Raw genomic sequence first — 27,801 nt, 5'->3', positions numbered from 1 at the left:
TGGAATTCACAATTTGCTTTTTAATAAGTTTTTTTTAATCGTAACAAGTTTTACAAAAAGATACACAGAAATAGAAAAGAGGAGTATCTAAACATATGACATATCCATCAAATAGTAAACATTTTAAAAATTCTAGATTAAAGAAAACAAATAATACCACATTGCTGTATGATATGAAATCTATGCCAAAGAGAAACATATTGCAATATTTTGTTATCAGTAGTTGAAATAGCTTTTCCAAAACAGATAAAAATATTTTAAATCCAATCTTTCATTTCAGGAATAAATACTACTCTTCAAATTCCTCAAAATGATTATCTTTCCAATACAGGCATAATTACTGAATAGTCAAATTCCACAGATTTGGGACATAGTTTAACATTATAGTAACATTTTTAATATTAGAATTTTTCCCATAAATCTACTCTATACATTATGCTAGAAAGATATCAGTTGCTTACAAGACCAAATTATGTGAGGCCCCCTCAAATTTTTACATTGTCAACCAAGAAAATCTGACATACATCTTTTCAAATACAGTCTTTGGGGTGCCCAGAATAGATGAATGGATTTGATGAATCAGTTTTAATCTTAATTCCAGTGAAATTGGTTTAACATTTTTAAGACATGAAACTTATTGATATCCCATTATTGGATGTTCCACTTCTTTAGATCATAATCTATACTGTTATTAATATCAATTTTGGAAATATTCTTTACTTTTTCAAACAAATACAATGTGGGTTTAGTTCTGAATGTACTCCCTCACAGATAGAAGCACCTCAGATTTCTCAGAAGCAGCCATAGCAAGTGGTCCACATTGACTCAGTCTTTGTTGATTATATTACTGCTTTTTAATACGTAAGTAAACCAAGACTTGAAATACTCAGATTTTAGCACAACGGAAGCCATTACTTTCATGGCTATTATGCATCCAGAACAAGCTCAAGAAGCTTCCCAGTTTAGAGGCAACTGTTCCACAAAACCAATTCTTTATGGCCCTTTCCTTCCTACTGGGTTAAAATATTATCCAGCCTTCCTTGCATTGGCAGCAAAACATCCCATCATAAACCTGGCTGTGCAGAACCTCAATCCTATCTTGCCTGAGTTACATCATTTGTGATTCCCTATGATATTATATAATTCCGATTTTGGGGATTTGCACATTGCTGGAGGCAGGATGATCAGCTTTATCCTCTGGTTTTACAGTCATCCCCTTCAACACATCATCTGCCAGCGGGTAAATATGCATCATTTGCAGAACGAATGGGGGCGAGTCAGATGTTATTGTACCGGTCTGCAATATGGAGACTTTTGTCTGGGCCTCCTTAGTTTGCTTGTCTTCATCTCATTCACTTCATCTCACTCCCATCTCATTTTTTCAAAATAATATGAAATAAAGAGCCATATGGGAAGACAGCTCTGAATGATAAGCATGAGTGTTTCAAAAAATTCTAAAATTAACTATGCAACACATCAGATTTGATTCAGACTCTTCAGTTAAGACACACCCAAGGAGACAGCCAGGGCAGAAGGAAAGGGGAACAGACAAAAGGAAGGGAATGGCATAGCGATGAAAGGAACTGAAGAAACAAAATGCTATAGGAAAGAGCAATTGGGAGAGAAATTACTGTGGTGCCACCTGGTCAATCACCCTAAGGGCCATGAAGCATCTGCGCTTTCCAAAGAACAGCCCTGGTCACACATACAAAAGGTCACCTAACATTGTCTTCAAAATCATGGTTGACAAAACATTACAATTTTTTTGACATCTTGAAGCGTGCAGGGAACAAAAATAGAGGAGGGAGAGGCTATTTATATTCCAGTACAAAATTGGTGATTTAAGATTGTTTAAGAAAAAGAGAAGTGTCATGAGTGTCATGTAACCAAGGAAGAAGATTGAGGTCATCAGGACAATATGATTCTGCTGTAAATTTCAAATGGAGAAATATCCAACGTTAATCTCTCAAGACCCTTGCTCATCTTCCTTAGCTCTGTTTTTTTTCAATTTGGTACACTATCATTTCTTCAGGAAGCTAGAAGCACCTTCAATCTGGCAATAGATAAGGACCGGAGAATCCTCATTCCAGTATCAGGAATTGTAATCAGAAAGCAGTTTGAAGACCAAACTTAACAGCCAGGCTGGATTTTTCAAAACTTTATAGTCTACAGTGGGTCAATCGGTCCCCAAATTTGTGCCTTCCTGGTTCCAAAAATCATACCAACCAAAAATTATAGAAGTTAGAAGTGGAAGGTATCAGGTTTGCAGGAAGGCAGACCTTTAAGTAAACTTCAGAAATTCCCACAAACATTTTAGAAGCCATCTAATGTTGCTGGCTGTAAGTAATAGTGTGGCCTCATGGCGCCACCTAATGAACATTCAGGACAAGAAAGTTGATGGACCATAGGAATTTCATCTTGGAAAGAGAGGACACACAGGTTTTCGGATGGCTAGAGGGCCCCAACTAGTAATATAAGGGTAATTCAAATGTTTTAAGTCCATTGAATGGATTTATATGATATTCAGCTATCCCAGATGTGCCAGGTTGGAGGCCCAAAAGATTGCCTTTCTGCTCTTCCGATACTGCTTCCAACATGAGTATCAATCTCAAGCTTCAATAAATAAAAAATATCCTGCCAGGTCTTTCCATCTTAATTGCTGCAACTAAGAAGTAGCTGAACTAGAATGGATGGAAATTGTTGCTTCTTGATGTGGAACCATTCTTTTAGACAAGTAAGAAGTGGGGAAAGATGTGAAACCATACTCTCTTCAGTTACACTTCAAAACTTGTACAACTTTTACATTCACATTTGCAGTAGTGGAATGGACTGGTTGGCTCAGTTCTACTTTATTGAATTTTTTTCTTATGCTATTCCTTAGGAGTGAGCTTATTAAATATGCATGTAAGTTACTTTATTTATTAATAGTAACCTGACTTCAGTTTGAATTTCTCATGGAAAGAAGCTATTTCTTTTGATTTCCCAGGACTTATGAAAAATTAGTGTGCACAGGAATCTGGCAAGGATCAAGTCAACTTTGTGGAGCCCTGCTCTGCATTTTCTATCTCCTTAAATTGCAAGAGCAGTAGAATAAACAGCATATGCTGTGACTAAAAGATTTATGATTGGCAACAAGCTGAAAAGTCTAGACTGCTGACCCGGGTTCACCATTTGAGAAAGAGTTTTATTTTTTAAAAATGATTATACAATACACAATTGGACAGCAAATTCAGGATGTGAACAGGAAAGAATTCCAGAGCTAATAAGAAAAGTGACTGATATTGCCTTTCCTCTCTGACTTATCCTCATGATTACAAAGTCCAAATTTATCTCCCCTTTTTCCTCTAGAGTAAGGCTGATTTTTATTTTTACATCTAGAATGTTCAAAGCAACCTACAAAATTTATTCATTTAATTTAATTCACTTCAAGCCTTTGTAAGGCTGACAAACTCATGTGGAATGCTGTGTGAATTTAATTGTGACTCTTCTATGAAGGCTGTTGTGGCATCAGATCTAATGACAAAACTCCACGAGAAATGCATGTCCAGAAGTTTCTTCGATTGGTTTGTATATGTGGAGTTGAGATCAAGATAAACCAAAACAGGGCCACCACTCTCAATCCCCACCCCACCCTACAAAACAAACCTCAAATCTTTGAAAAGGCAGATAAGGCACTGACACCAGTTAATCCTTGAAAATGAAACTCTGAAAGACTTTATCTGCTGCTCCTCCCCTTTTCTACAGGGATCAAGAGAAAGAGAGAACGGCTCCTGTTTGGGAGCTGCTTAGAGCATCTTCAGAGAAACGGAGAGCTCCCCAGTTCAAAAAAACACAATGGATGTACCAGACTGTAGATGAAATCCATTGCTTGGGACAGCAGCAAGTTTTTGGTACCCCCATTCAAAACCACCAGACATTCAAAACCATCTGTTATTGTTAGTGGCATATCTGTAGAGCAATGCACAAACTGTTGCAACCTTTGAATTGTGCAGGAGCATTGTGTCGATAATCTTGGGCAAGTCCAGTCTCATTGTCCAATCAATTCTAGCATTTCCTCCTGATCAATTATTTTCTCCCGAGGCTTTCCGGCCAATTTGCCTCTTGCCACTTCAACAGCATCAATCTTCTCCCAATCCAAAAAGGAAACAGGTTGGACTCCTGTTAATTGGCAGAGAAAGGGGAAGTACAGATCAAAACCCAAATTAACCACACACACATACACACACACACCTCAGAAGCCCTCGGCTATGCCGAGGCTTCCTCAGAATCAAATTCTGAATTAAAGACACGCTCTCCACACAAAGGACTAGGCAGACTCAAAAGTCCCAGTCAAATCAAATCACTTAGCCATTTCTGAGAAGTTTCTTCTAATAGCACACTCTATCTATCTTCAGGGACAAATTGACTTTGGTTCCTTTAAACATTTTGAATCAATTTAGAGGGAACACACTAATTGAAAGCATTTAAATAAAATGTCAATTTTTTAAAAGAAAACACCAGTTGGGCTTTAAAATGTGTTTCCAGATATACTAGGAAAAGGCCACAGCAAAGAGGATTCAAATTCAATCCCAGAGCCTATTCCTCTGAGCTTTTTCCAGGTTTCACATGTCACTGTGAAATTATCAAATCGGGGGTTCTCTGGAGGACAATCTGCTTACATTTCTAAGCCTATCAAAACCGCTGCTTTATATAGACCTAGTTCTCACAGTAATGCACCACTTCTGTGCCCTCCTGTATAGAAAAAAAAAAGCAAGGAAATAAAGGCTTGTGCAGAAAATCTGTCATGTGCCAAGGAATCCCTGGCGCTGCCAATGGCTTCCTGCTGTCTTTTACCTAGCTAGCAATATCAACTGTGTGCTCTGAGGGACTCCCTTGTCCCTCTAGTATTCGAATCTCTGGATTATTATGCAAATCTGCAGAAATAAATAAACCCCACGGAAGCAAGGGACTTAATCCCTAGAATATTTATTTAAGATTGCAACCTACAGGAGATACTTTGGCATAAGAGGTTCAAGCAAAGTAAGCTATAAGTACATAAAAGCAAGGGGGAGGGGAGGGAACTGTCAAAAAGCCAAAAATATACCTTGTCATTAGAAAAATCTCACATGCATAGCATTCCTATCCAATATTCTGTTTACATCCCCTTTCCCCAACCCCTTTATCTGAGCAGGCGGCTGAAGAGACTAGCAAAGCTGGGGATGACATTTGGGAAGGTGAGTCCTCAAGCAGGCATGTTTCCTTGAGACAAACAGGCAGAATCCAGAGAGATCAGTTCTAAGACTCAAGAAGCACACAAGCCCCTCCAGACAACCTCAAAGCCTTACAGTGAGCACAGACTAAGAATGCAAAGACATTTGTCACAACACTAGAGGATCCTGCCAAAACATTTCAGGTAGGGATTTGGGTTCCATAAAGGCAAATTGAAGATAGCCATGCAAACGTGGCGCCACTCAGTTTTAAAGTTCATTAAAATACATTGTGATTTGATATTAATGCCCAAATTCTATCGCAACAGAGAGAGTTGGAAGTCAATGCTTTTTCTTTTCTTTTCCCTACCTTTCCTCACTTCTCTCTCCCCACTTCCACTGCTCTTTTATTTATTTTTGTATTTTGCATTTTATAATTCTTTATCATCTAATAAAATGTTTCAAAAAAATACATTCCTTAGCTGGGGTATTCCAACTCATCATAGAATACTAATGCAAAGTGAGGAACTTGTCACATTCCAGTTGTTATGTAAACTCAAGAGCTTCCACCAGCAGAGACAATGGTGAGGGCTACTTAGTGGTTTATTTTAGTAGCATTCTGCTGGCCACATATTCCTCACCTATGCATAAGAGCAAGGTTTTCCACCTTTAGCTGGGGGGATTCTGAGAACTGACATCCACATACCTTAAAGTTGACAAGATTGGAAAATGGGATTCTTTATGCTAAGCATGGGAAGGAAAAGGGGATGTTGAAATGTGGATTTTAAAATAAACTGAATTGGCAGAGAAGGCAAAATTAACTGCTTTGATTAGAGACAATGGGTTAGATAAGTTTATAAGAGAGGGGAAGTCATTTGTGGTCTTTCTACACTTTATAAATAGTGGGTTAACAGAGGGATTTGACAATCAGTTTTATCGTTTACCTGTTGACTGTTTTTTTACATACATACCTACATACATACATACACACGTGTCTGTCTGTCTGTCTGTCTGGTATTTAGGTTTCTTCGGGTATTTTCCCACATCTTAATAGTTGTGCTTGTAAAGTTATAGAGATGTTTCGGCAGAATCTCATCTGCCATCTTCAGGCTAGTGTATTAGTTTTTTTCCTAATTGCTGCTAAAGCCTGATACACACGATTAGGAAAAAACCCAATACACAAGCCTGAAGATGGCAGATGAGATTCTGCTGAAACATCTCTATAACTTTAAAAGCACAACTATTAAGACGTGGGAAAATACCCAAAGAAATCTAAATACCGTGTGTGTGTGTGTGTGTGTGTGTGTGTGTGTGTGTGTGTGTGTGTGTGTATGTATGTATATATATGGCATTCAGCTTTGTTCGGGTATTTTCCCACGTCATTGTAGTTGTGCTTTTACCCGAACAAAGCTGAATGCCATACATGTAAGTACCACGAAAACTTAAGAAATATATATATATATATATATATATATATATATATATATTAGGTTATCGGAGGTTCTGGGTATTTGTATGTGGATCTTTGGTTATTCGGGTTTTCTCCCGCGTAAGATTGGAAGTATCCAGGCAACGTTTCGATGAAGTCTCATTCATCATCTTCAAGCCTGATGATGAATGAGACTTCATCGAAACATTGCCTAGATACTTCAATCTTACACGGAGAAAACCTGAATAACAAAGATCCATATATATATATATATATATATATATATATATATATATATATATATATATATATATATATGAATGATTCAGCTTCGTTCGGGTATTTTCCCACGTCATTGTAGTTGTGCTTTTAAAGTTGTAGCAACGTTTCGGCAGAATCTCATCTGCCATCATCAGGCTTCTGTATAGTGTTCATCTGTGAGTCTGGCTTTTATAGTGGTTTCAGATTTAAATTTGGGACAGCCTATTGCTGTGCCAGAATGGTTTTTTCTTCACCCTGATTGGTTGGGAGTCTTGGTCTGTGTTTATTGGTCTTGGAGTTTGCTGTGTTCTGCTTGATTGGTGTTTCTGGTATCTCCTGTCTGTTTTTTGTCTCTTTTTGTCTCTTGATTGGCTAGCAACATTGTGTTACTTTATTGGAGGCCTTTAGTGCAGCTTGGCTCCGGGTAAATGGACGGCTATCATTAGTTAAGGAAGCTAGGTTTCATCTGGGTGCCTGGTTGGGGTGTGTTTGAGCTTGAGGTATCAGGGGGGATTTGTTTGTGCCCAGGTGTTTGCCTGGTTTGTGGTGTGGAGAGTTTTTTGTTTGTGAGTGCAGGCTTCCAAATGATTGACAGTCTGGTGGAGTCATCTCTTCTATTCATGCTTTCTGGTCTTTTTTCAATCTCTATGGCTTCTCTGATGATTCTGTGGCTGGGGTTTTCTATAGTGGCTAGGGTTTGGGTGCCATTGAAGTTGATGCTATGACCTGTGGCTTCTATGTGTTGGACTAGTGAGGAAGTGTGTTCCAGCTTTTTGACTGCATTTTTGTGTTCATCCAGGCGGGTACTTATTCTTCTATTGGTCTGTCCAATGTATGTGGCCGGGCATGATGCACAGGGGACTTCGTATATGCCTTGGTTTTCCAGGTCAATTTTATCTTTGGGGTTTCTAAGGATGGCTGCTATTTTTCTGTCTGTTTTGAAGGCAGTCTTGATGTGATGTCTGTGTAGTATCTTACTAATTTTGTCTCTGGTACCTCTTGTACCATTACAATTAGATTACCACATCTGTTTATGTAATATAATATTTTTGTTAAATATAGATGGGAAAATTTATAACTGTTTGCAGAACTGTTATGTAAAGGTAGGAGAATACATCAGATTTTTGATGTATCTGTCACCATTCAGCAGGGTGGATACTTTTATGTCTAATATTAGTTGTCAATGATGTGTTTGATATCGGGGCTTTTTTCTACATTTTCTTTTGTTTTTGTTGTTGGTGTCAGATGTTTGCTAGTTTGTTTTCTCTTTCTCTTTGCTTTATGTTTTATCTTTGAAGATAAAAATTAAATAGATATGTACGAAAAGAATTGGAAAACAGGGTATTAGTGAGACTAAGAGGCAATTGCAAAGTATCTCACATACACACCTCGGGATCGAAGGATGTGGCTCACTAAATCAGAGCCTTTCTTGGCACTGGAGAGCTGCAAGGCACCAGACTGCAGGTCTTCTAGCACAGACTGGGCTGTGTCAAAGCTGTCATTCATAGTCGTGATGATTACACCTGTGGGTCCCCTCTTTACCCAGCCACTGCAATAGAGCCCTGAAAAACATAATGACCAACCAGGCAATTGAGACCTAGTGCTTTATTTTTTTAACAGATCCAAGCAATGGCCAGGAATCTGAAGTAACTTCTTGTGGTACATTTATTCAAAATCTTCTGCTAATGCCAGGAAGAAGATCATTCAGTTATACTTGCAGTGGCCATTCAAGACCAATACAAGGTGAGGTCCGGAAAACCTTGATCCTTCTTCTTTCTTAGTGGATAGCATAGGCGTGTACATGTAATCTGAGTCCCAATAATTCAGGCTGGCCATTCATCGTTCAGCCTTGTTCAGCCGAACTCTCCGATTCCCCATTGTGTTTACCACACCAATTTCTTCTACGTGGCACAGCTTGAATTCTGCTCACCTGGTGCCCCGAGAACTCTGCCTGAATTGTTGGGAATAACACCTCGCTTGCTGTCAAAGGGTACTGCAGGATCTATCGGAAGGCTTTTGTATCCAATGCTGCTAAAAATCAGGCCAGACCGTAGTTCCTCGATTTCTCCAGTGGGAACTGCTTTCACAGCATCTCCTGCCCCCTGCACAGTCCAGGAACAGGAAAAACAGAGAAGGACAACATGAAGATGGCCACTCCCTATAAAGCAGTTGCATAATCAGGCAACCCCCATGTTTTAAACAGCAGTTAAGGAAGTGTGAATGGAATGGGAGCCCACCTTAAGATGCTATGGAGTCTTAACAAAAAAAAAAACAGTTGCAATTCAGTTCTTAGCTAATTCTCCTCCTAGATGTTGGTTGGTTTATTTATTTTCAGGACACCTTCCTATCACAGGTATCTATACAAAACAAACAGAGGAAGTTCTTTCCACAATGCTACACAGAGCATGAATCCTTGGAGACACATATAGTGGCTTCCTGAGAGCCTCTCTTTTAAGCAGAGAGCAGGCAGTTACCCTGATACTCCTAATTAGAGTGGGAAAATAAAACTATATTTAACTTATTGCTAAAAGGCGGCAGGGCGGAGGTTGTTGCCAACCTTAAAGGGATAAATTAAGGACAAGGGGAAAGTTAAGAGGGTTGAAGGCCCAGAAAAGAAAAAGTTTGAGATCGTACTTCCAACCTGTTGACAGCTAACTGGATCGCTCTTGCTCTCTTTCCATCCATGGTGGGTAACACTTCCAGTGGACTGCGCAGAAACTTCAATCTCCACTCTTTGGATGCGGAAGCCCAGCGGCCACCCACCTCCTCAGGTGGTTCTTCCAGAGCTGTTTTGATCATCAGTTCAGTTAGGCGTTTCTTTGGTCTTGGGATGTCTGAAAATTTTAAAAGGATTGGGAAACAAGGGGTTTCCCAGGAGGCAGAGTTTACCACTGTATGAGGGATGCTGAGCAGAATAACCTGAAAAAATACTGATAGTCAGCTGCCACCTCACGCTCAACCATTCAGTATCAGCTGCCATGAACTCAAGGGGGGAGGCATGGGAAGGAGGATGCTTCTAGGGAAACCAAACTTCACTGTATCACGCAGCTTGGAAGGGAACCTTATGGAGGTCAGTGATGGGAGGCAACTAAGGGAGGGAAAAATTAGATATGGGGAGTTCTCACAATCGATGACTGTAATTCACCTGACTTGTAGTAAACTATACCTTTTTCAACAAATGGATTTAAGGATCGTTCTTACTTAGAGATTCAAGCTGAGGCAGGTCTGACACTGGTTTCCATTTCCTTTCTCTCCCTCCTTCCCTTTGTTTGCCTATGTTATTTTTTGAAGTGTTTTTTAATGATACTTTTTAAGCTTTCCCCGTTGTCCTCCTCCACTTTTCCATTTGTGTTGCGATTTTGTATTTTAACTTTTTTTAATTTTTCAAACTTAAATTGTTGTTTTTTTTTTAAAGGAATGTTTGTGGTGAAGTTAGAAGCTGGGTTGACTGGCAATTTGAATGTGTGCATTTATATGCAGAAGATTCTTGTGCTGTCGATTGGGAACCTTTATGATTTGTGGTGAATGTGAGATAGGTTGCACGAGGCAACAAGGAGAATGGATCCAAAAATTAATGTATTAATATACAATCAAAGTAGCTGTGTTTGACAGAAAAAAAAATTGATGAGCAATTGTAAGATGTACATAAACAGCAAAAATTATGAATTTGCACATCTTGACAAAATATGCACTAAAGATAGAAAAATGAGCGGAAGTGTTTTTAAGACAAACAAATGCTAGTAAGATAGGTAGGACTATTGCATGGTATGTTGTGAGGAGCGAACATTTGTGGAAAGGAGCAAAAATGGCCACGTATATGAGCTCATTCCTGCCTATTTTGCAATAGGAAAGAGTTGGAGACATCAGCAGAAGTATGAAAATTAATGGAATCCATTAGGAAGTAATTATTTAAGAAGGCAAATGCATGCTGGATGATGTATCCAGAATACAAAAGTGAATGGTCACCATGAATGAAGTCCACTGAGGTGGTGTGGTGAAAAAAAAACAAACCAGATTACCCTCTCTCAGTCAAATCATGTAAACTGACATTTCATCACCAGAAGAGAATGTAACCATTGTGTCCAAAAAAAGGTTCTTCCTTAGGTTATTACATGTAAAGCAAAGAGAAGAAACCTGGCTTTTGAAATTAGAAATTAGGAGAAATAAATTAGCACAAACTGTACTGATGTAAGAAGAAAGGCAATTTAGGACAGCTCAATGCTGAAAACAGAAATTTAAGCATAGAATTTACTTAAACCTCCTGAAAAAAAAAAACCTTCCACTTACAGTTTCTTCTAATTTACATTGTACACTTGCACCTTTTGTCACATACTTTTCTGCATTTCCCCCCCTCTGATCCTCACGTCCCTCCATTCAATTTGCAGAAAACCTGCTCTTTCTGGAGAAACCTCAGACAGGGAATGGTCCCAGCTCTCCCACGGTTACAAAGTGCACTACATGTTCAAAACACTGCAATTCAACCAGGCCACACAGGTGGCAGTTTATTATTATTACGAAGAGATGTTCTGATGGAAAATGAGGGAAAACTAGGAGATACATCTGGCTCACTAAAACACAGGACACTAAATCATTTCAAAAAATGGCTGCTGTACAAATTTATCCCTTCATAACAATTCACATGGAATTTGAAGAAGGGGACAATTCCCAGAGATTGACAAAATGAGTTTTTGTCTGCCCTCAATCATTACACCCAATGACTAAATCATAATTGCTTTCATTTGGCCTGGATCATTTTGGCCAATTGTTACACTATAAAATACCCACCTTCTTGAACACCCTGGCTGCTGAATTACCTCAATACATTAGTAATTCCCACCAAGACGACAGATCTGAAGTTCCTGATGGCTTGTTCAAGAACAGAAATGGGTGAAGAGAAAATCAGAACCACATTAGGGTGAAAAAGCTTTATTCTCCAACAGTACACTTAGCAAATTCGTGATAAATGATTGGTGGAGAAGGATTCTGGGATTTGTGGTTCAGCAACTTATGGAGGCCTATTGAACCCTACCATAATTCACTTAATCCAAATCCAAATGGCTTCATTCATGGGAACCTAGCTTCTCTTTGTGCCTTCAGAGTATTTGGGGGATTTGTTTCTCCTCATGCTATAGCCCTGAGGTAACAAATGTAGGCCCAAATACACTGTATGACAGGAGACTACTTTGAGGAGTCTGCCAGACAATTTCACTCTTCCCCCAGACTGTAGTATGGAGATATATCTGTCTTAAGCAATGAGTAGATTTTATTCCCCACTCCGTTTAATTTTAAGCAAGGAAGATTTTCTTCCCATGCAAATCTATGGGCTGAATTTCCAGTCACTTGGACAAAGGGAGCGTGTTCTTCCTTTCATCTGTCTCCTTGATCATTTCCACATCTGAAAGTGTTATATATGCCCTGTTTGCTCTTCTTCCTGAATGTCTCTCTCCTTCCTCCTCACTGGCTATTCTTTAAACCCCTGCTGTAAGACAGGGTAGAAGTACAAAGTAGAAAGCCTAGCTTTTTTGTTACTGATCAAAATCCTATGATGGCTAGTTTTAAAAATTGTCCACAACGATTTTTAAAATGCTCAACATTGTGCCTTTCTAATTCTACTTTAACAACCTGATTCTTTAGATATGAAATAATGTCACTTCTGTTCCCTAACCTGACCTGCTCCTGAGGTGTTGGGCTAAGCCAGGGGTGTCCAAACTTTCACCTTCCCTGGGCCACATTAGAAGATGAAAATTTGGTTTGGGCCGCACATAAAATAAAATAACAGTAACTGTTATGTCTTGGGAACCGGTTGGGGTTCCAACCGGGTCCGCTCTTTAAGCAGGATCACCAACCGTTCCTATTGGCTGGCGCCGTTTGACAGCCGGCTATATAAAGCCGGCTGTCAAGCCAAGCCAGCCGTTGTTCGCACGCTAGTCTGCCCGTTGGCTGGCAGACGCGACAACCACCGTTCCTTTAATAAACATTGTTAACCGCATGCCCTGGTCTAGCCTCTCCTTTCCTTCAAACTACAACACTGGCGACGAGGATGGGATTGGAAGGCTAGTCAGGAGCATTTTCTCAAGGAACGGAAGCCGCAGCCGTTTTGCTTACCGAGCATCGGACTCAGAAGCCTGTCATCGGGAAAGTGAAAGTGATAGAGCCGCTCAGGTTAGATCTGCCGCGGGTAGCGAAGGCCGGGTGCTGTCAGTAAGGGTCGCGAAGGTTAGAGCACCACAGATAGTGAAAGTCGGGCGCTGAAGCCGCAGCCGCCCGCGCGCGCAGAAAAAGGGCGCGAAAATTCTAACGGCTGTCACTGAGCTGCAGCCACTAGAGCAAGCTACGGCGCTGAGAGCCTCAGCCGCCTCGATTACAAAAAGGGCGCGAATTACTATAGAGGTCACTAACAGAAGCAACCAAGCAAAATTGCGAGCGCCTCAGCCGCCACACACACACACAAAAAAGGGGGGGGCTCGAATTTTAAAGCGCTGTCAGTACAGCACCGCAGCCACAGCCGCCTAACGCTCGCAAAGGAGCGCGAAAATTCAAGCGCCTCAGGAAAGCCTAAGTCACAGAGTGAGACTAGGCACTGTAGCCACAGCCGCCAACGCTCTCAGGCAGCATCAATCCAAGACCACGAGCACCCAGTGAGGCAGACCAGTCTACCCAGAGACTGAGGGGTCCAAAATGAATGTCAATTCAGTATTCCCCCCTTTCAAACCTGATGAGGAAAAGTGGGATTCGTATAAGAATCGCTTCAACCACTTTATCGATGCCATTGGACTGGCTGAAGCTGCGGAGCAGAGGAAGAAATCCTACTTCCTCAGCTACTGTGGGGCTGTAGTCTACGACACCGCCACAGCACTCCTGGCACCACGAGAAATCGGGAATGTCCCATGGGCAGAGTTGGTGGAAACGCTATCCAACCACTACTCACCAAAACCGTCTCAGATTGCTAGGCGCTTCGCCTTTAGGATGAGGAAGCAAGCCGAGGGGGAATCCATAAATCAATATATGGCAGCCCTGAGGACAGCAGCTCTACAATGTGAGTTCAAGAACTATTTGGACGACATGCTGCTCGACCAACTCGTCTGTGGGGTGAGGATCTAAAACTCCAGAGGCGATTGCTGGCTAGAAGAGACCTAAACCTCCCCAGGCAGTTGAAGAAGCCTTAGCTGCCGAACTTGCAGCACAGTCCGCAGCTGAGATCCAGGGCACCGCTCCCAGGCCCAGCACGTCCTCCGTTCACTCTGAAGAAGCGGTAAGTGAGGATGACCCTGCAGAATACTCCGATGTGCATCGCCTCAAACCGATGAGACAGCCGCAGGTAGGAGCGAGGCCAAGAAACAACAGTGGCCCAAAACAAACTCTTTTATGCCTGACCTGTGGAGGTTCCCATTCCCGGGCATCATGCAGGTTCAGAAACGCCACCTGCCACAACTGCCACAAGAAAGGTCACCTCGCAAGAGTCTGCCAGGCAGCGCGCACCTCTCCACAAAGATCTCCTTCCTCTCCTGTTCCCCGAAGGCAAGTAGAAAACTGCCATACTTGCTACCAAGCCAACCACACACTTTACACCCCCAATAAAATTACACTTTCTGTCTTACTAGAAGGTAATCCCTGCCGCATGGAGGTAGACACGGGGTCAGCGCTCTCAATCATATCTTGGGACACGCTTAAGAAGATCCAGCCCAGACTGACGAAGAACCAGCTTCAAAAGTGCCATCTCACCTTGAGAGACTACCAAGGAAAGAACATCCCCGTCCTCGGGAAAGGCAAGTTTCTCGTGAAATTCCAAACCTTTAAAGGCCATTTGCCTTTAGTGGTTGTTAATGGTGCCCTCCCTAGTCTTTTGGGGTTGGATTGGTTCCCCTCTCTCGGCCTTAGTATAAAAGGAGTCCATGCTGTCTCAACTTCTGATGTTGACTCCTTATTTACAGACTACTCTGACGTTTTTAGTAGTGAGTTAGGCTGCTATAAGGGCACTCCCATCTCCTTCTCAGTAGACCCACAGGCAGTCCCCGTTCGCTTAAAACCACGTAGAGTACCTTTCGCCATCCGCCCCAAATTGGACGCGGAACTAGACAAACTACTAAAACAAGGGGTGATAGAACCCACAGATTTCGCTAAGTGGGAGACCCCCATAGTCACCCCACTAAAAAAAGACGGTAATCTAAGAATTTGTGCTGACTACAAGACGTCAATCAACCGTTATCTACAGGTTAGCGCATATCCAGTCCCAGTCATTCAGCACCTGTTACACACATTCGAACCTGGCACCATTTTCACCAAACTGGACATGTCACAGGCATATCAACAGTTCCCCGTGGATAACCAAACAGCTGACTTACAGACCATAGTTACACACAGAGGGGCATTCAGATGTAAGCGTCTCCAGTTTGGCGTAAGTGTAGCCCCAGGTATTTTCCAATCACTGATGGAGCGAATCCTCCAAGGTCTCCCCGGCGTAGTGCCATATTTCGATGACATCTTAGTCTCAGCCAGGGACAGACCCCAACTCATCCAGAGAGTCAGGGCAGTATTAGAGAAGTTCAGGCAGCATGGCCTCAAACTAAAACGGGAGAAGTGTACCATCGCCACTAAACAGGTGGACTTTCTAGGATACAGGCTAGACGCCTCAGGCATCCACCCGGTGGAATCGAAAGTCAAGGCCATCCACGAGGCACCCACGCCTACCAACAAAACCGAGTTACAAGCCTTCCTGGGGTTATTGAACTTCTACGCTTCATTTCTCCCACACAAGGCGTCAGTTGCTGAGCCATTGCACAGACTCTTAGACAAAAACACACCATGGCACTGGGGACCCAAAGAAAACCAAGCATTTGTGGCAGTCAAATCTCTACTCACCTCTGAGGCTGTCTTAATACAATTTGACCAACGCCTTCCATTGGTCCTAGCCGCAGACGCATCCTCTTTGGGATAGGAGCTGTCTTAAGTCACAGGCTCCCCAATGGCTCCGAGGCACCAATTGCCTTCTTTTCAAGAACCCTCTCAGCGACTGAGCGTAATTACAGCCAGGTTGATAAGAAGGCCTTGGCTGCAGTAGCAGCAGTCAAAAAATTCCACGAATTTCTATTCGGGCACCAATTCGAACTTATTACTGATCACAAGCCGCTTTTAGGATTATTATCAGGGAAAAGCAAACCCCACAGATATTGTCGCCCAGAATGACCAGATGGACCTTATTCCTGGCGGCTTACTCGTACAAACTGGTATATCGTCCCGGTAAAAATCTAAACCACGCTGATGCCCTCAGCCGCTGCCCCTTGCCAGCCCAAGTCGAGGACCCAGCTCCTGTGCATGCCATTTTTGATGTAAACGAACTCAAGCTGCCGGTGACTGCAGACGACATCGCGTCACATTCCAAGAAGGACAGAACAATCGCCCAAGTTCTGGACTGGGTAGGGAGGGGGTGGCCAGAAACTAACTATTCAGTTGATTTCGCCCCATTTAAAACTCGCCAGCTAGAACTCTCTAAGTTGCAGGGATGCCTATTGTGGGGTACCAGAGTGGTCATACCAACCACCCTTCGCATACCCGTCCTGAAGATGCTGCACGAGGGCCATCCAGGAATCGTGCGGATGAAGGCGTTGGCTCGAAGTTACGTCTGGTGGCCTGGGATGGACGATCAGATTGCCAAGTGGGTAAGCTCGTGTCGACCCTGTCAGGAATCTAGGGCCGCCCCGCCAACCGCCACACCCACAAAGTGGGAAAGTGCCAATGCCCCGTGGTCACGGCTTCACATCGACATGGCCGGGCCAATGCACGGCAAGACCTTCTTGGTGGTCGTGGATGCATATTCAAAATGGATAGATGTGGCCTTACTTCCCACGACCACCACCCAGGCAGTTGTTAAAGCCCTGACTCGCCTTTTCGTAACTCACGGACTCCCTGACACACTGGTCTCCGATAATGGCCCCCAGTTCACCTCGAACGAGTTTAGCAGGTATGTCACCAATCTGGGCATCAGACACGTCTTCACGGCCCCTTTCCACCCCGCCAGCAACGGGTTGGCTGAACGGGCAGTCAGATCAGCCAAGGAGGCGTTAGCCAGGTTCGGCCAAGTGGATTGGCATTCTAAACTGTCTCATTTCCTCCTAAGCCAGCATACCACACCGTGCACAGTTACGAACAAATCCCCGGCTGAGCTGCTGATGGGGAGACGCCTGAGGACTACCTTAGATAGGCTGCACCCCCACTACTGTCCAGACACCCCTTTGGGGTCTGACAGTCTGGCCAGGAATTTCGCAGTTCAGGACCTAGTGTTTGCTAGGAACTACGCGGGGGACCCACTGTGGGTGGCCGGGAAGGTCGTGGCTGTCACAGGTCCGAGATCCTATCGGGTCCAACTTGAAGACGGTCGTGTGTGGCGAAGGCACCTGGACCAGCTGCGGAGACGACGGAGCAGCCTGACCGGCCCAGACCCGTCCCCACCAGATGAGCCGCGGGCTCCACACCAAGGTCCAAATGAGGATCCCCAGAGTGACCAACCTTCTCCAACGGAGCAGAGGGAGCAGGCAGTAGACCGGGACTGCCAGCCGGGAGCGCCACCGTTTATCCCCAGCGAAGGCAGAGACTTTTCCCTGGCTCCAGTTCCTGCACCGAGCCCTGTTCGCCCCCCTACGTACCCTGACCAGGGGTCTGCGAACTTGTCTTCGCCCAATGACTCTCCTGAGTTACGTCGCTCTGGTCGCCAACACAGACCACCAGCGTATCTCAAAGACTATATGTGTTCCCATCTAGGGGGAAGGGGTGTTATGTCTTGGGAACCGGTTGGGGTTCCAACCGGGTCCGCTCTTTAAGCAGGATCACCAACCGTTCCTATTGGCTGGCGCCGTTTGACAGCCGGCTATATAAAGCCGGCTGTCAAGCCAAGCCAGCCGTTGTTCGCACGCTAGTCTGCCCGTTGGCTGGCAGACGCGACAACCACCGTTCCTTTAATAAACATTGTTAACCGCATGCCCTGGTCTAGCCTCTCCTTTCCTTCAAACTACAACAGTAACGATACCTGATCATCCAAAAACCCATAGAAAACATAGTTAACATATTAAATTTATTTGGAAATGAAGTTAGTGAGATGTTTTTATTATTAATTATTTATTAAAAATTATTTATTTTTATCACAGTTTTTATCACGTTTTTTTAATCATGGTTTATTTTCCGGCCAACTTTTGCGGGGGGAGGGAAAAAGCTCGCCCGCCTCGCGCCTACCTCTCCTCCTGCAAATGGCCCGGCTGGATGAGGCAGGACTGGAAGGCAGAAGCAGCAGCAGCGGCGGGGGCAGAAGCAGCGGCGGGGGCAGTGGTGGTGGGGGCAGAAGCGGAGGCAGCGGGGGCAGGAGCGGCAGCAGCAGGGGCAGAAGCGGCAGCGACGGCAGGGGCAGAAGTGGCAGCAGGGGTAGAAGCGGCAGGGGCAGAAGCGGCGGCGATGGTGGTGGTGGCAACAGCAGGAGGTGGCGCTCTGACAGCGCCTGCTTTTTCTGTTGCTGCTTGGCCTGGCGCTCACCTCACCCTGCCTCGCGCCTGCTTCTCCTCCTCCTCCTTGCTGGCTCTGGCACAAAGGTTGGGGTGGGCACTGGGCCGCATTACAAGGTGACCTGGGCCACATGCGGCCCTTGGCCCGCAGGTTGGACAAGCCTGGGCTAAGCCATCTATCATACCAATCTCAGCTATGGAAGCCTAAAACCCTTGTAGAGAATTTATTGCAATTATTTGTCTTTCAAACCTTCTTGGCACTTTACAAGTAACAGAACAACTGTGAATAAAAATATGTTAGTGAAAACAATCTAGATGTGAACAATCTAGTAGAAGGAAAAGGAAAATCCCACCTAGCTTGTGAACAACAAATCCCACTTAGAGAACATAATTAAAAGAAATTGTTTTTGGACCATGGGTCTTTATTAATGAGCTGATCCTCACCTTTAATGGCATCCCCAAGATCTCTGAAATCAGCAGGATCCAGGAAAGGTCTAACGCTGGGTAGGTTGATCATTTCCCGCAGCTCCTGAAGGTTTCAGAGACAGAAACACAAGGCAAAAATGTAGGTGATGCAGGAACGCTAACATTGAAACACAGAGAGGGTGATAGGTTTAGTTTTCCAAAACCATCCAAACCTGGCTAGATAATGTCACCTTGGCAGGTATTATTGAGAGTAAAAGAAGAATCTCCTGAGAATTATAGTATGCCTGAATCTAAAGCTTTCCTATCTCCCATAAATCAAGGCAAATATATGTGTTCCAGGATAATGTTGCAGGATCCAAACTGGGTTGGTCACCCAGATTAGATCCTGCAACATTATTGTTGCAATGCACCCAATATACCCAGACTAAATCCTGAAACAACAGCCAATGACTTAAAGCCAGCCAATACTCCAATCAACAGCCAATACTCCAATCAACAACTAAAAAGCCACATACAACCAGGCACCATACAAATACCACACAGGGAATAGCCCAAAAGCACATACTCTGCTACAGAGAAGTCCTCTGAGGATGGGCTTCAACATGAGTCTGAAAGCTCAGAAGACTAAACCTCTGGTTCCAGTGACCGACCCAGATTGTTTCCTAACTCTGCTTAATCCTTGAAGCTGCAACCAAAACTTTAAAAAGCAAAATAAGATGACATCTAAAAAACAGTTAAGATGATACTCATAGTAGGCACCCATCATATGATTTCAATCAGGTGAGCTGATGCACAGGTGCCATGAACAACCCTGAGAAGAAGAGTGCACTCCTACCACCTCAACAAGTGTGAGGTGAACCTTGGGTATCCTTTCTTCCTTCAGAACCATGAACCAGTTTCATTAGATTCAGAGCAGTACATTCACTCCCTGCTTGAGCATTTAACATGATGGGGCTACTTCAATTTCCATAGTCAGTGACTGATCTTAACAGGGACCACAATGTAGATGCTTCTTTTGTCCCTTGACTGGTACGCTGCACTTGCTCTCCCCAAAGTGAGGAAACAGAACCAAAAAGAGTAGCTTTAGGCAGGGAGATGGGCGGCACATAAATTTAATATTTTTTTAAAAAATAAATGAAAATAATTAATAGTCATATATTGTAGGAAAAGACCTTGAGCAAACAGGAGGAAGAGCAGCTATCAATGCTATCAATAACAGTCAGATAAGAGAGTCTTGAGCTCAGCTAAAAAAGTAATGTGAGAAAACCTCTTCCTAGTTCACATAAAGTGGGTGGGGCGCAAGCACATTCAGACTTGCGGAATCTGTCACTATAGTTATTACAATAAATGTAACGCTGAACTGTATCTATTTCTTAGTTTGGTCTATCTTACATGCATGTGTTTTTTCCCTAAGTATTTCACAGTGTTTATATCGTCAACTAGTTCGATACCCATGGTTCGCTATGAAACTAACGGTCGGGCTTAGTTTTGGGGGAGAAAAATAAGGGGAAAAAATTGCCTCTGCCAACCAGCATCCATCGGTATTCATCTGGCTAGCGTCCTGTCAGTGTGTGAGAGAGTTGAGGGCTGTTTGGAAAGTGAAACAGTATTTGCTGTGTGAGCAAGAAAGAGACAGCAAGGAGCCTGAGTGTGGCTTAGCTCAACTGTTCTGTACTAAAGCTGGTTGCTGCTGTGAAACTAAAACTGAAACTCCACTCCTCTGCTTGGGCTTTGCATTTGGAACAGATTTCAGATTTTCAGGTGGTGAGTTGGAATAGAACTCCTTAGCATCAGAGCGTGTTAATAATAATATACAAAATACTAATGCTTTCTTAGTGAGCACCTAGAAGCCAAGAGGAACATACATGCCAACTTTCAAGTTTGTAGGCTTTACAGTTCTGGAGATTTTGTGATGATGAGTGAGTGGTATTTTGCTTTTATATATATAGATTACAGTATCAGTCAATAGCAGTTTTGCAGAGGACTTCACTTTGAAGTTCGGTGGGCTTTCACTGGCCTCTTCAGTGGCCTCTTCTTACACATTTCTGTCTTAATACTTGTCCTTGTAGCACAAACAATCTTGCTGGAAGTCAAGACCTGTTACTGAACTACCCTTCCTCCTTTTTTCATTTTACCTTTATAGTGAAAGCCACCTGGAGGGGACCCCTTCTGCCAATAAGATAAATCCGCCTGACTTTACTGCTGGCCAACGCTGAGAAGGACTCTTCAGTGATGTCAGTTTTCTGGGAGAAGGGAGGGAGGAACATGGATTAGGGCAGGCAACATGGAACGAGCAGCCATCTGCTCAAACAAATTGCACTCAACGCAAAGACCTTCTCTCAGGTGAATGCCGTCGGAATAGAACAGTTTGGTACGACAGCATGCATCATTTTCGAGCAATTTTTCACGATGCTGCATCTGTTGACAACACATCAACTATGTGAGGGAAAGGGAAAGGGAAACTAGTGAGAAGGAGAAAGTAGGAAGAGGGAGAGGGAATAATACTGATGGAAATTAGTTATTAATGTAAGGGGGGAAAAAGGCATCAACATGCACAAATAACAGCAAATTGAACACTCGATGCATTTATTACCAACATTTTAATCTCATTTCCCTGTTTTAAAAAGAATTCAAGCCGCTAGCAACATACATTAAGCAGACTTAAAACCAACATTTGAAGGCTCAGCAAAGAGCTACGCCTAAAACTTCAAGGCAATAACTTTTGTGAATTTTCTGCCTCCACAGCCTAAGACTCAGCACCCTCAGGTCTGGGGCGAAATAGGCAAAGGTGAAGGATCAAACTGGCCTTAGGTTTGCAGTTTTGCCCCCTTCTACTTGAAGGCATAAGAAACTTGGGAATTCATGGTAGCATTTCCTAGAGACCCCAAAATTATTCACAGCTCCCAAGAATTCTAGCATCAGAGGGAGAGAAACAAAAAAAGAGAAACAAAAAATTGTTCCATATTTTTAAGGCAAAAAAAGAGGGAGAGCCGAGGAAAAACAGGGAAAGAGGAGAGAGTAATGGCCCTAAAGAAGGAAAGGCAGCAGAGTTTGAAGCAAACCGGAAGTCTTCTCCTGAAGGACTTTGGAAGAATGATTCACAGGCAGCAACCCCCACTCCTACAGCAGGAGATGCAAGAACTGTTCCCCTCCCCTCCAATAAAACAGGCAAACGTTCTCCTGAAAGGCAAGACTCCAAAATGGCTGCAGTCCGACAGGTCTTTGAATCAGGGATCCTGCCCTTCATTACCTGAAAGGGTATTTTCAGACAGGTCGATAGCAACCCTCCCTGTTTGGCTCCCTGCCATCATCCAACACTCTGGGGCTCGTTCACAACTTACCCGAAGGATTTCAAGAGGCGATAGGAGAATCCGTGCAATGTCCAGCGCCACATTCCCATGACCTAGGATGACTGCTGTCTCACTGTTCAAGTCTGGCTTCAGCTAGAACAACAAAGAGATGTTTCACAGTAAACCCTTCAACTCATGGAATTCCCCAGGAATTCTAATGGGCCCGATTATCCTCAGCGCCACAACACTGCAAGAAGAAGGGAAATTACTTTACAGCCTACAGATCAGTGGCTCGTTCCCAGTCTTCTGTCCAAGGCAGTCAGTCACCAGAATTTCTGCCTTATAATTTCAGGACCGGCTTGAGATGCTGGAAGCTCTTCCATATCCTTTAAGATGCACCAGGATACAGATTCTGTCCAATCACACAGAACACACAGGAAAACATTTCTACTTTCAAAAGACGTCTTACAGGGAAAGAGCATCGCAAGTCAAGGAAAAGTTACAAGGACAAGGCTATTTTCCCTTCATATTTATCACTTCTTCCTAAGGGATGTGGTATGTTTCATAAGGAAATACCCCTTCCCAGTCATTTCTGAGTTCATCCTGTCAAAACTACTTATTTGAAGAGCACTGAAGGGCCAAAACTGCCCTGCAGCTTCCATTATTTTTACCATGACAACTGTTCATAAATGAAGTTGCTTGGCAAAAGTAGAGGGAACATAATCATGTCCATCGCAAAGGCTGCTAAAGCAGAGGTGGGATTCAGCAGATTCTGACCAGTTCTGGAGAACCAGTAGCAGAAATTTTGAGTAGTTTGGAGAACCGGCAAATCCCACCTCTGACTGGCCCCGCCCCCAACTATTATTTGCCTCCTGAGTCCTTGCTGATTGGCTGGGTCTTCTTTTGTTGCCCTGCACAGGAGAATGGAGCTGGAAAGCAGGTTAATGGGATGGGGAGAGAATGGGGATTTTGCAGTATCCTTCCCCTGCCATGCCCACCAAGCTATGCCCACAAACCGGTAGTAAAATTTTTTTGAATCCCACCATGTTCCACACCTGATGGCAAACACTTCTACAAGCATCTTTAGTTTTCTTTTTTCCTCAAGTCCCAGAGCTTCTCTTTTAGCCCTCTGATAGAAGATGCAAACAGAGGGATAATACCTTCCTGAAGATATGCAAACAGGTTCACAGTCGTTAAACCATTCTGGATTTAATTTGGTATCTATGTGTTCTTTTCTAACTGGAGGACTCCCCCACCCCGATGCTCGAGCAAGTGGCAACCTTTGAGAGGTAGAAGAGGGACAACACTAAAATTCGTACATTTCTGTTCTCCGGCAAGCCATTGTACCATCCTACAAAGGTTCTCGCCGTGTAGACACCTTCAAGCTCTTCCCCAGGAATTCCAAGTGTCCGATTGTCCTCAGCGCCATAACACTGCAAGAAGAAGGGAAATAAGCTTTGTCAGAGTATATTCAGGAACCGGAAAAGAGCATGGTAACAGGGTCAACCAATGAATAAGCATAGCAACTAAGTTAGCCAATGAAGACTGTTTGGAAACTGAAACTAGAAGTAGCCTAGGCGTGGCTCTATATTAAGCGCTGCAGCTATGAAGCTATGTTAAGCGCTGAGTCTGTCTATTAAAAATGAAACTGTTTCTTTCCTCTGCTGTGTGACTTGCTTGCTTGTTTGCTGAAAACTAGAGCTCTGCTCTGAACCTGTAACATGTTTGCTTTTGTTTCGGCTTGCTCCATGTTGGAGAAATCTACAACTGGTATTGTAAAATTTACTTCATATGTTCATAAAGATGTTAAATGAAGGATCAGCCATCTGTGTTTATTTTTCTGGCGCTGAATTTATGCTGCAAAACTCTGAACAAGCTTTACAGCATGCAAATCAGTGCTCAAATACATATTATTCAGCCTATTTTCTGAGACAGCTCCCCCTCCCCCAAATGAATACATAACTGTGGCAGAATAAAGGTTGGGAATGGTTTCCTTTATAGTTGAAAATCCCCATGAGTGTTGCCAGAGCACTGAAAGACCATTTATTATGTCCCTCAATTCAGAGTCTGCCAATCTGAGATTTTTATATGCCGCTATTACGTTGGTTGTGTATTATAGATACTGCTCTCTGAAGCAAATGGACATAAGTGGTTCAATACTGTTCACTGTTCTTGCCTTTTTACAGATACAGATAATCAGAGTTGGAAGGGACCTTGTAGGTCATCTAGTCCAACCCCCCGCCCAAGCGGGAGATCCTACACCATTTCTGACAGATGGCAGTCCAATCTCTTCTTGAAAGACTCAAGTGATTGCGCTCCCACAACTTCCGAGGGCAAGCTGTTCCATTGGTTAATTATTCTCACTGTCAGAAAGTTTCTCCTTGTTTCCAGGTTAAATCTCTCCTTGTTCAGTTTCCATGCATTATTCTGTGTCTGTTGCTGTTTTGGCCCACCCACCCGCCCAGGCTCTTACCTGGCCTTTATTTCCTGCTTTTTCACCCTCAGCTGCTTTGCGCAGCACAGCTGTGGTTGAAAAAGCAGGAAAAAAGTGCTTTTTCAACCGTTGCACACCCACACGCAGCACTGCTCAGCTGTCCAGGCAGCAAGCTGACGATATTTCACACGCGCAAATGTAAATCACAGAACCGGTAGTTACACCGGTCGGATCCCACCCCTGATCGCTCCTGAGATACCTTCACGTCCTCACAAATACTATTCCTTCTCTTGAGCCTATTAAAACCGCCGACAAGAACACTTACCAAGACCACCGCATGATAGGCCTCCTGCAGCTCCTCCACAGTTACATCCCTCCCCACAGTCACATTCCCAGCAAAGGAGCAGCGGTCAGAGTGGGCTGCCTGGGTAAATGTGTTGATCACATTCTGGGGGAGAGAGAGAGAGAGAGAGAGAGGTTCCGTCTGAACGGCAACTCCTTTGTCCCCGAGAGGCTAAGCGCCCAGACAGGAGGCTACAGAAGAAGAATGAGGCCAGGCCGGATGACTTTGCAGCATCTCAAGCAGCAGCTCACTTTGCGATTCAGGCTGGCACCAGGCCAGTCAGCTCCGTTAAAATAGCACATTTTTCTTCCAGATGCAGGCACAGGAAGAAGATAATATGGCCTATTGCCAGTGGCGGACATTCTAGTTGGAGACAAGGTCATATCTAGCTTACAGGAAAACACAGTGTGTCATCATCAGGTTTAGCACTAGCACTAGCATTTATACTTATATACCGCTTCACAGTGCTTTTACAGCCCTCTCTAAGCAGAGTCAGCATATTGCCCCCAACAATCAGGGTCCTCAGTTTACCTGTCCAAACTCAAGTGATATTTATTACTGGTCCATTCCATCCAACAAAAGCAAAGCATCAGGCATAAAAAAAGCCACACCACACCCACAGAATGCCATGAAATATTAGGGCTGTGCAAATTGTTCAAAAGAGGTGGTTTGTGAAAAGCGTTAAGGCAAATAAAGTTCCGCTTTTCAAACTGTTTAAAGCAGCCGTGTCTTTTTTGGAAGACTCTTGGGGCATTTTCCAAAACTGTTCTCTGTGGTCTGTGTAAGCTTCTGTTGAGGCCACCAATGAAGCAAAGTGGCTGTAGGCACATGAGCATATACTGTATTGTCCTGAGAGAAAAGAGGACAGCTTTGGAAGCAGCTACACAAAGTGTGCAAAAGACCCAGCTACTATCACAAGTCAGAGAGGTGTTTCTTTCATAGTATTGTGCAACAGAAAACACCTCTTCTGAATGCTTTGCACAATCTAGTACATATTTCCAAATCCTGCTTAAATAGTATGATATTATCACTCACAAAATAGCTCATATTTTCTAAGGGTTGTACACAAATCAAAAGACAAGTCAAAAATGGACTCGAAAAGAAGGTGGCGAGAAAAGAAAGGGAATAATTTCAGGAGTTCTTCCCCTGCCTTCACCTTGGTAGATCTCTTTTGTGACTGCTAATGCCAAAAAAAAAGATAGTACCAACCTTGACTTCTGGATGATCAGGAGCCACTCCAAAACGAACCAAGCCAAAAGGAACTGGCAACTTCTCATAAATATCCACCTGAGTCTGTTTGTGATGCTGGAGAAGACATTGCAAATCATTAACACATTTAAGGAAAAATAAAAAGAGGGTGTTGAATTGGGTCATTTAACAGCAGTGAAACCCTCTTTTAAATCTAATTCTCCAAGTTTCAAACAATTGAAAAGGGTATGAAGAACTATCATTTGGCCACAGCTGCATATATTCACAAAAGGACTGGAAGGTATCTCTACAATCATCTCTACACAGCAGATTCTCCACAATTTTAGCATTCACAGAACCCACACCATCACTGAATTTGATGCCCTACCAAAGCAGAAACCTGTGTTGGAAATAATATATTGTTTACACTTAACACTTTCCTGAATTTATGCTATTTTACCAGAGTCAAGGATTATCTTTTCTGCTGAAATCAAGAGATATTTCTTACATTAAAAGACAAAGAGAAATTGGAGTTGGAGAGGGCGGAGCTGGCGTTAGGACAATACGGCATGCGATCTTGGAGGTCTGAGATCGCTGCCGATATCTTTGCTCCTGGACGGTCCAATTGGATCTAAACCGTCCCGAAGAGCCGGTGAATGTAAAGAGTGTATCCTGTCGATCCCAGGGATACCGCAAAGTCCCTGGTAGATCTAGGAGAAGCTCTTTTTGCCAGCGGCAAAGAGGCAGCCATGAAAACTGCTGAAGTTGGGACAGCTCTGAAATGGAAGAGGATAGAAAGAGAAAGTGTGCCGGTTTGGTGAGAATTTTTTCTTTACTTTAAGATTTAAAAGCACACCCTAAGGAAAAGAAAGAATCTGTAAAAAAGACATTGGAGGATGAGTATAAAGAACTTGAAAAAGAGTTACAGAAAATGCCACAGAAGAAGGACATTAAGTTAAAAACGGATATAATTAAACATAAAATAGGATTAATGGAAAAAGAAGAATTAGCACAGAAAATCAGAGGTGCGAAACAGAACTATTTTGAAGATGCAAATAAACCAAGTAGATGGTAAGCATATAAACTGAGAAAGGAGAAAGAATCAAGGAAATATTGCAATTAATAGATGATCAAGGCCAAGTTTGCTATGGAAGTAAAGGGAAGAAGGAAATTATACGAGACTACTACGGGAAACTATACACACAAGAGAAAACTGATGATGAAAGAGTTAAACAGTACTTACAGAATGCTAACCTACCCCGGATACCTAAAGAGATTGAAATAATGTTAGAAAGCAATATAACGATGATGGAGTTAACTGAAGCACTTAAAAAGCAAAACAATGGAAAAGCACCAGGCCCAGATGGACTTCCGGCAGAATTTTATAAAACACTACAAGAATCGTTGAATCTTCCATTGCTAGAAGTTATGAATGAAGTTATGTTAAAGAAGATACCTAAATCATGGTCAGAAGCTTATATTACACTTATCCTAAAAGAGGAGGCCGACCCATTACAAATCAAGAACTATAGACCTATTTCCCTACCAAACGCAGATTTTAAAATGTTTGCTTCAATATTGGCAGAAAGACTTAAAAAATATCTAAATAATTTTATCCATCCTGATCAAAATGGATTTCTGCCAGAGACAAATTAAAGACAATATGAGAGTAATCTTGGACACTTTGGAATACTACGAGGCACACCCTGAAAAACAAATGGCTCTGATATTCTTAGATGCACAGAAGGCATTTGACAA

General features: G+C 43.1%; 1 protein-coding gene across 1 annotated transcript; it reads right to left on the bottom strand.

Annotated features, from left to right (window-relative positions):
• Positions 1–26,244, bottom strand: FDXR (ferredoxin reductase). The gene is made up of 10 exons (XM_087924892.1): positions 26,065–26,244; positions 24,838–24,960; positions 23,398–23,511; positions 22,130–22,231; positions 20,924–21,031; positions 18,807–18,891; positions 9,511–9,710; positions 8,807–8,978; positions 8,265–8,438; positions 1–4,158 (listed from the first exon to the last, which is right to left on the bottom strand). Exons 1-10 carry the CDS (start codon positions 26,227–26,229, stop codon positions 4,028–4,030), a joined length of 1,374 nt encoding a protein of 457 aa, XP_087781018.1. The 5' UTR covers positions 26,230–26,244; the 3' UTR covers positions 1–4,027.
• Positions 26,245–27,801: the final 1,557 nt, after the last annotated feature.

The sequence above is a fragment of the Pseudonaja textilis genome, chromosome 2, assembly GCF_049901715.1.
Source record: "Pseudonaja textilis isolate UNSWEBS1 chromosome 2, rPseTex1.2, whole genome shotgun sequence".
In the NCBI taxonomy this organism is placed as follows: domain Eukaryota; kingdom Metazoa; phylum Chordata; class Lepidosauria; order Squamata; family Elapidae; genus Pseudonaja; species Pseudonaja textilis.
The sequence above is the reverse complement of the archived record's forward strand: the minus strand, read 5'-3'. Positions and strand labels throughout refer to the sequence as shown.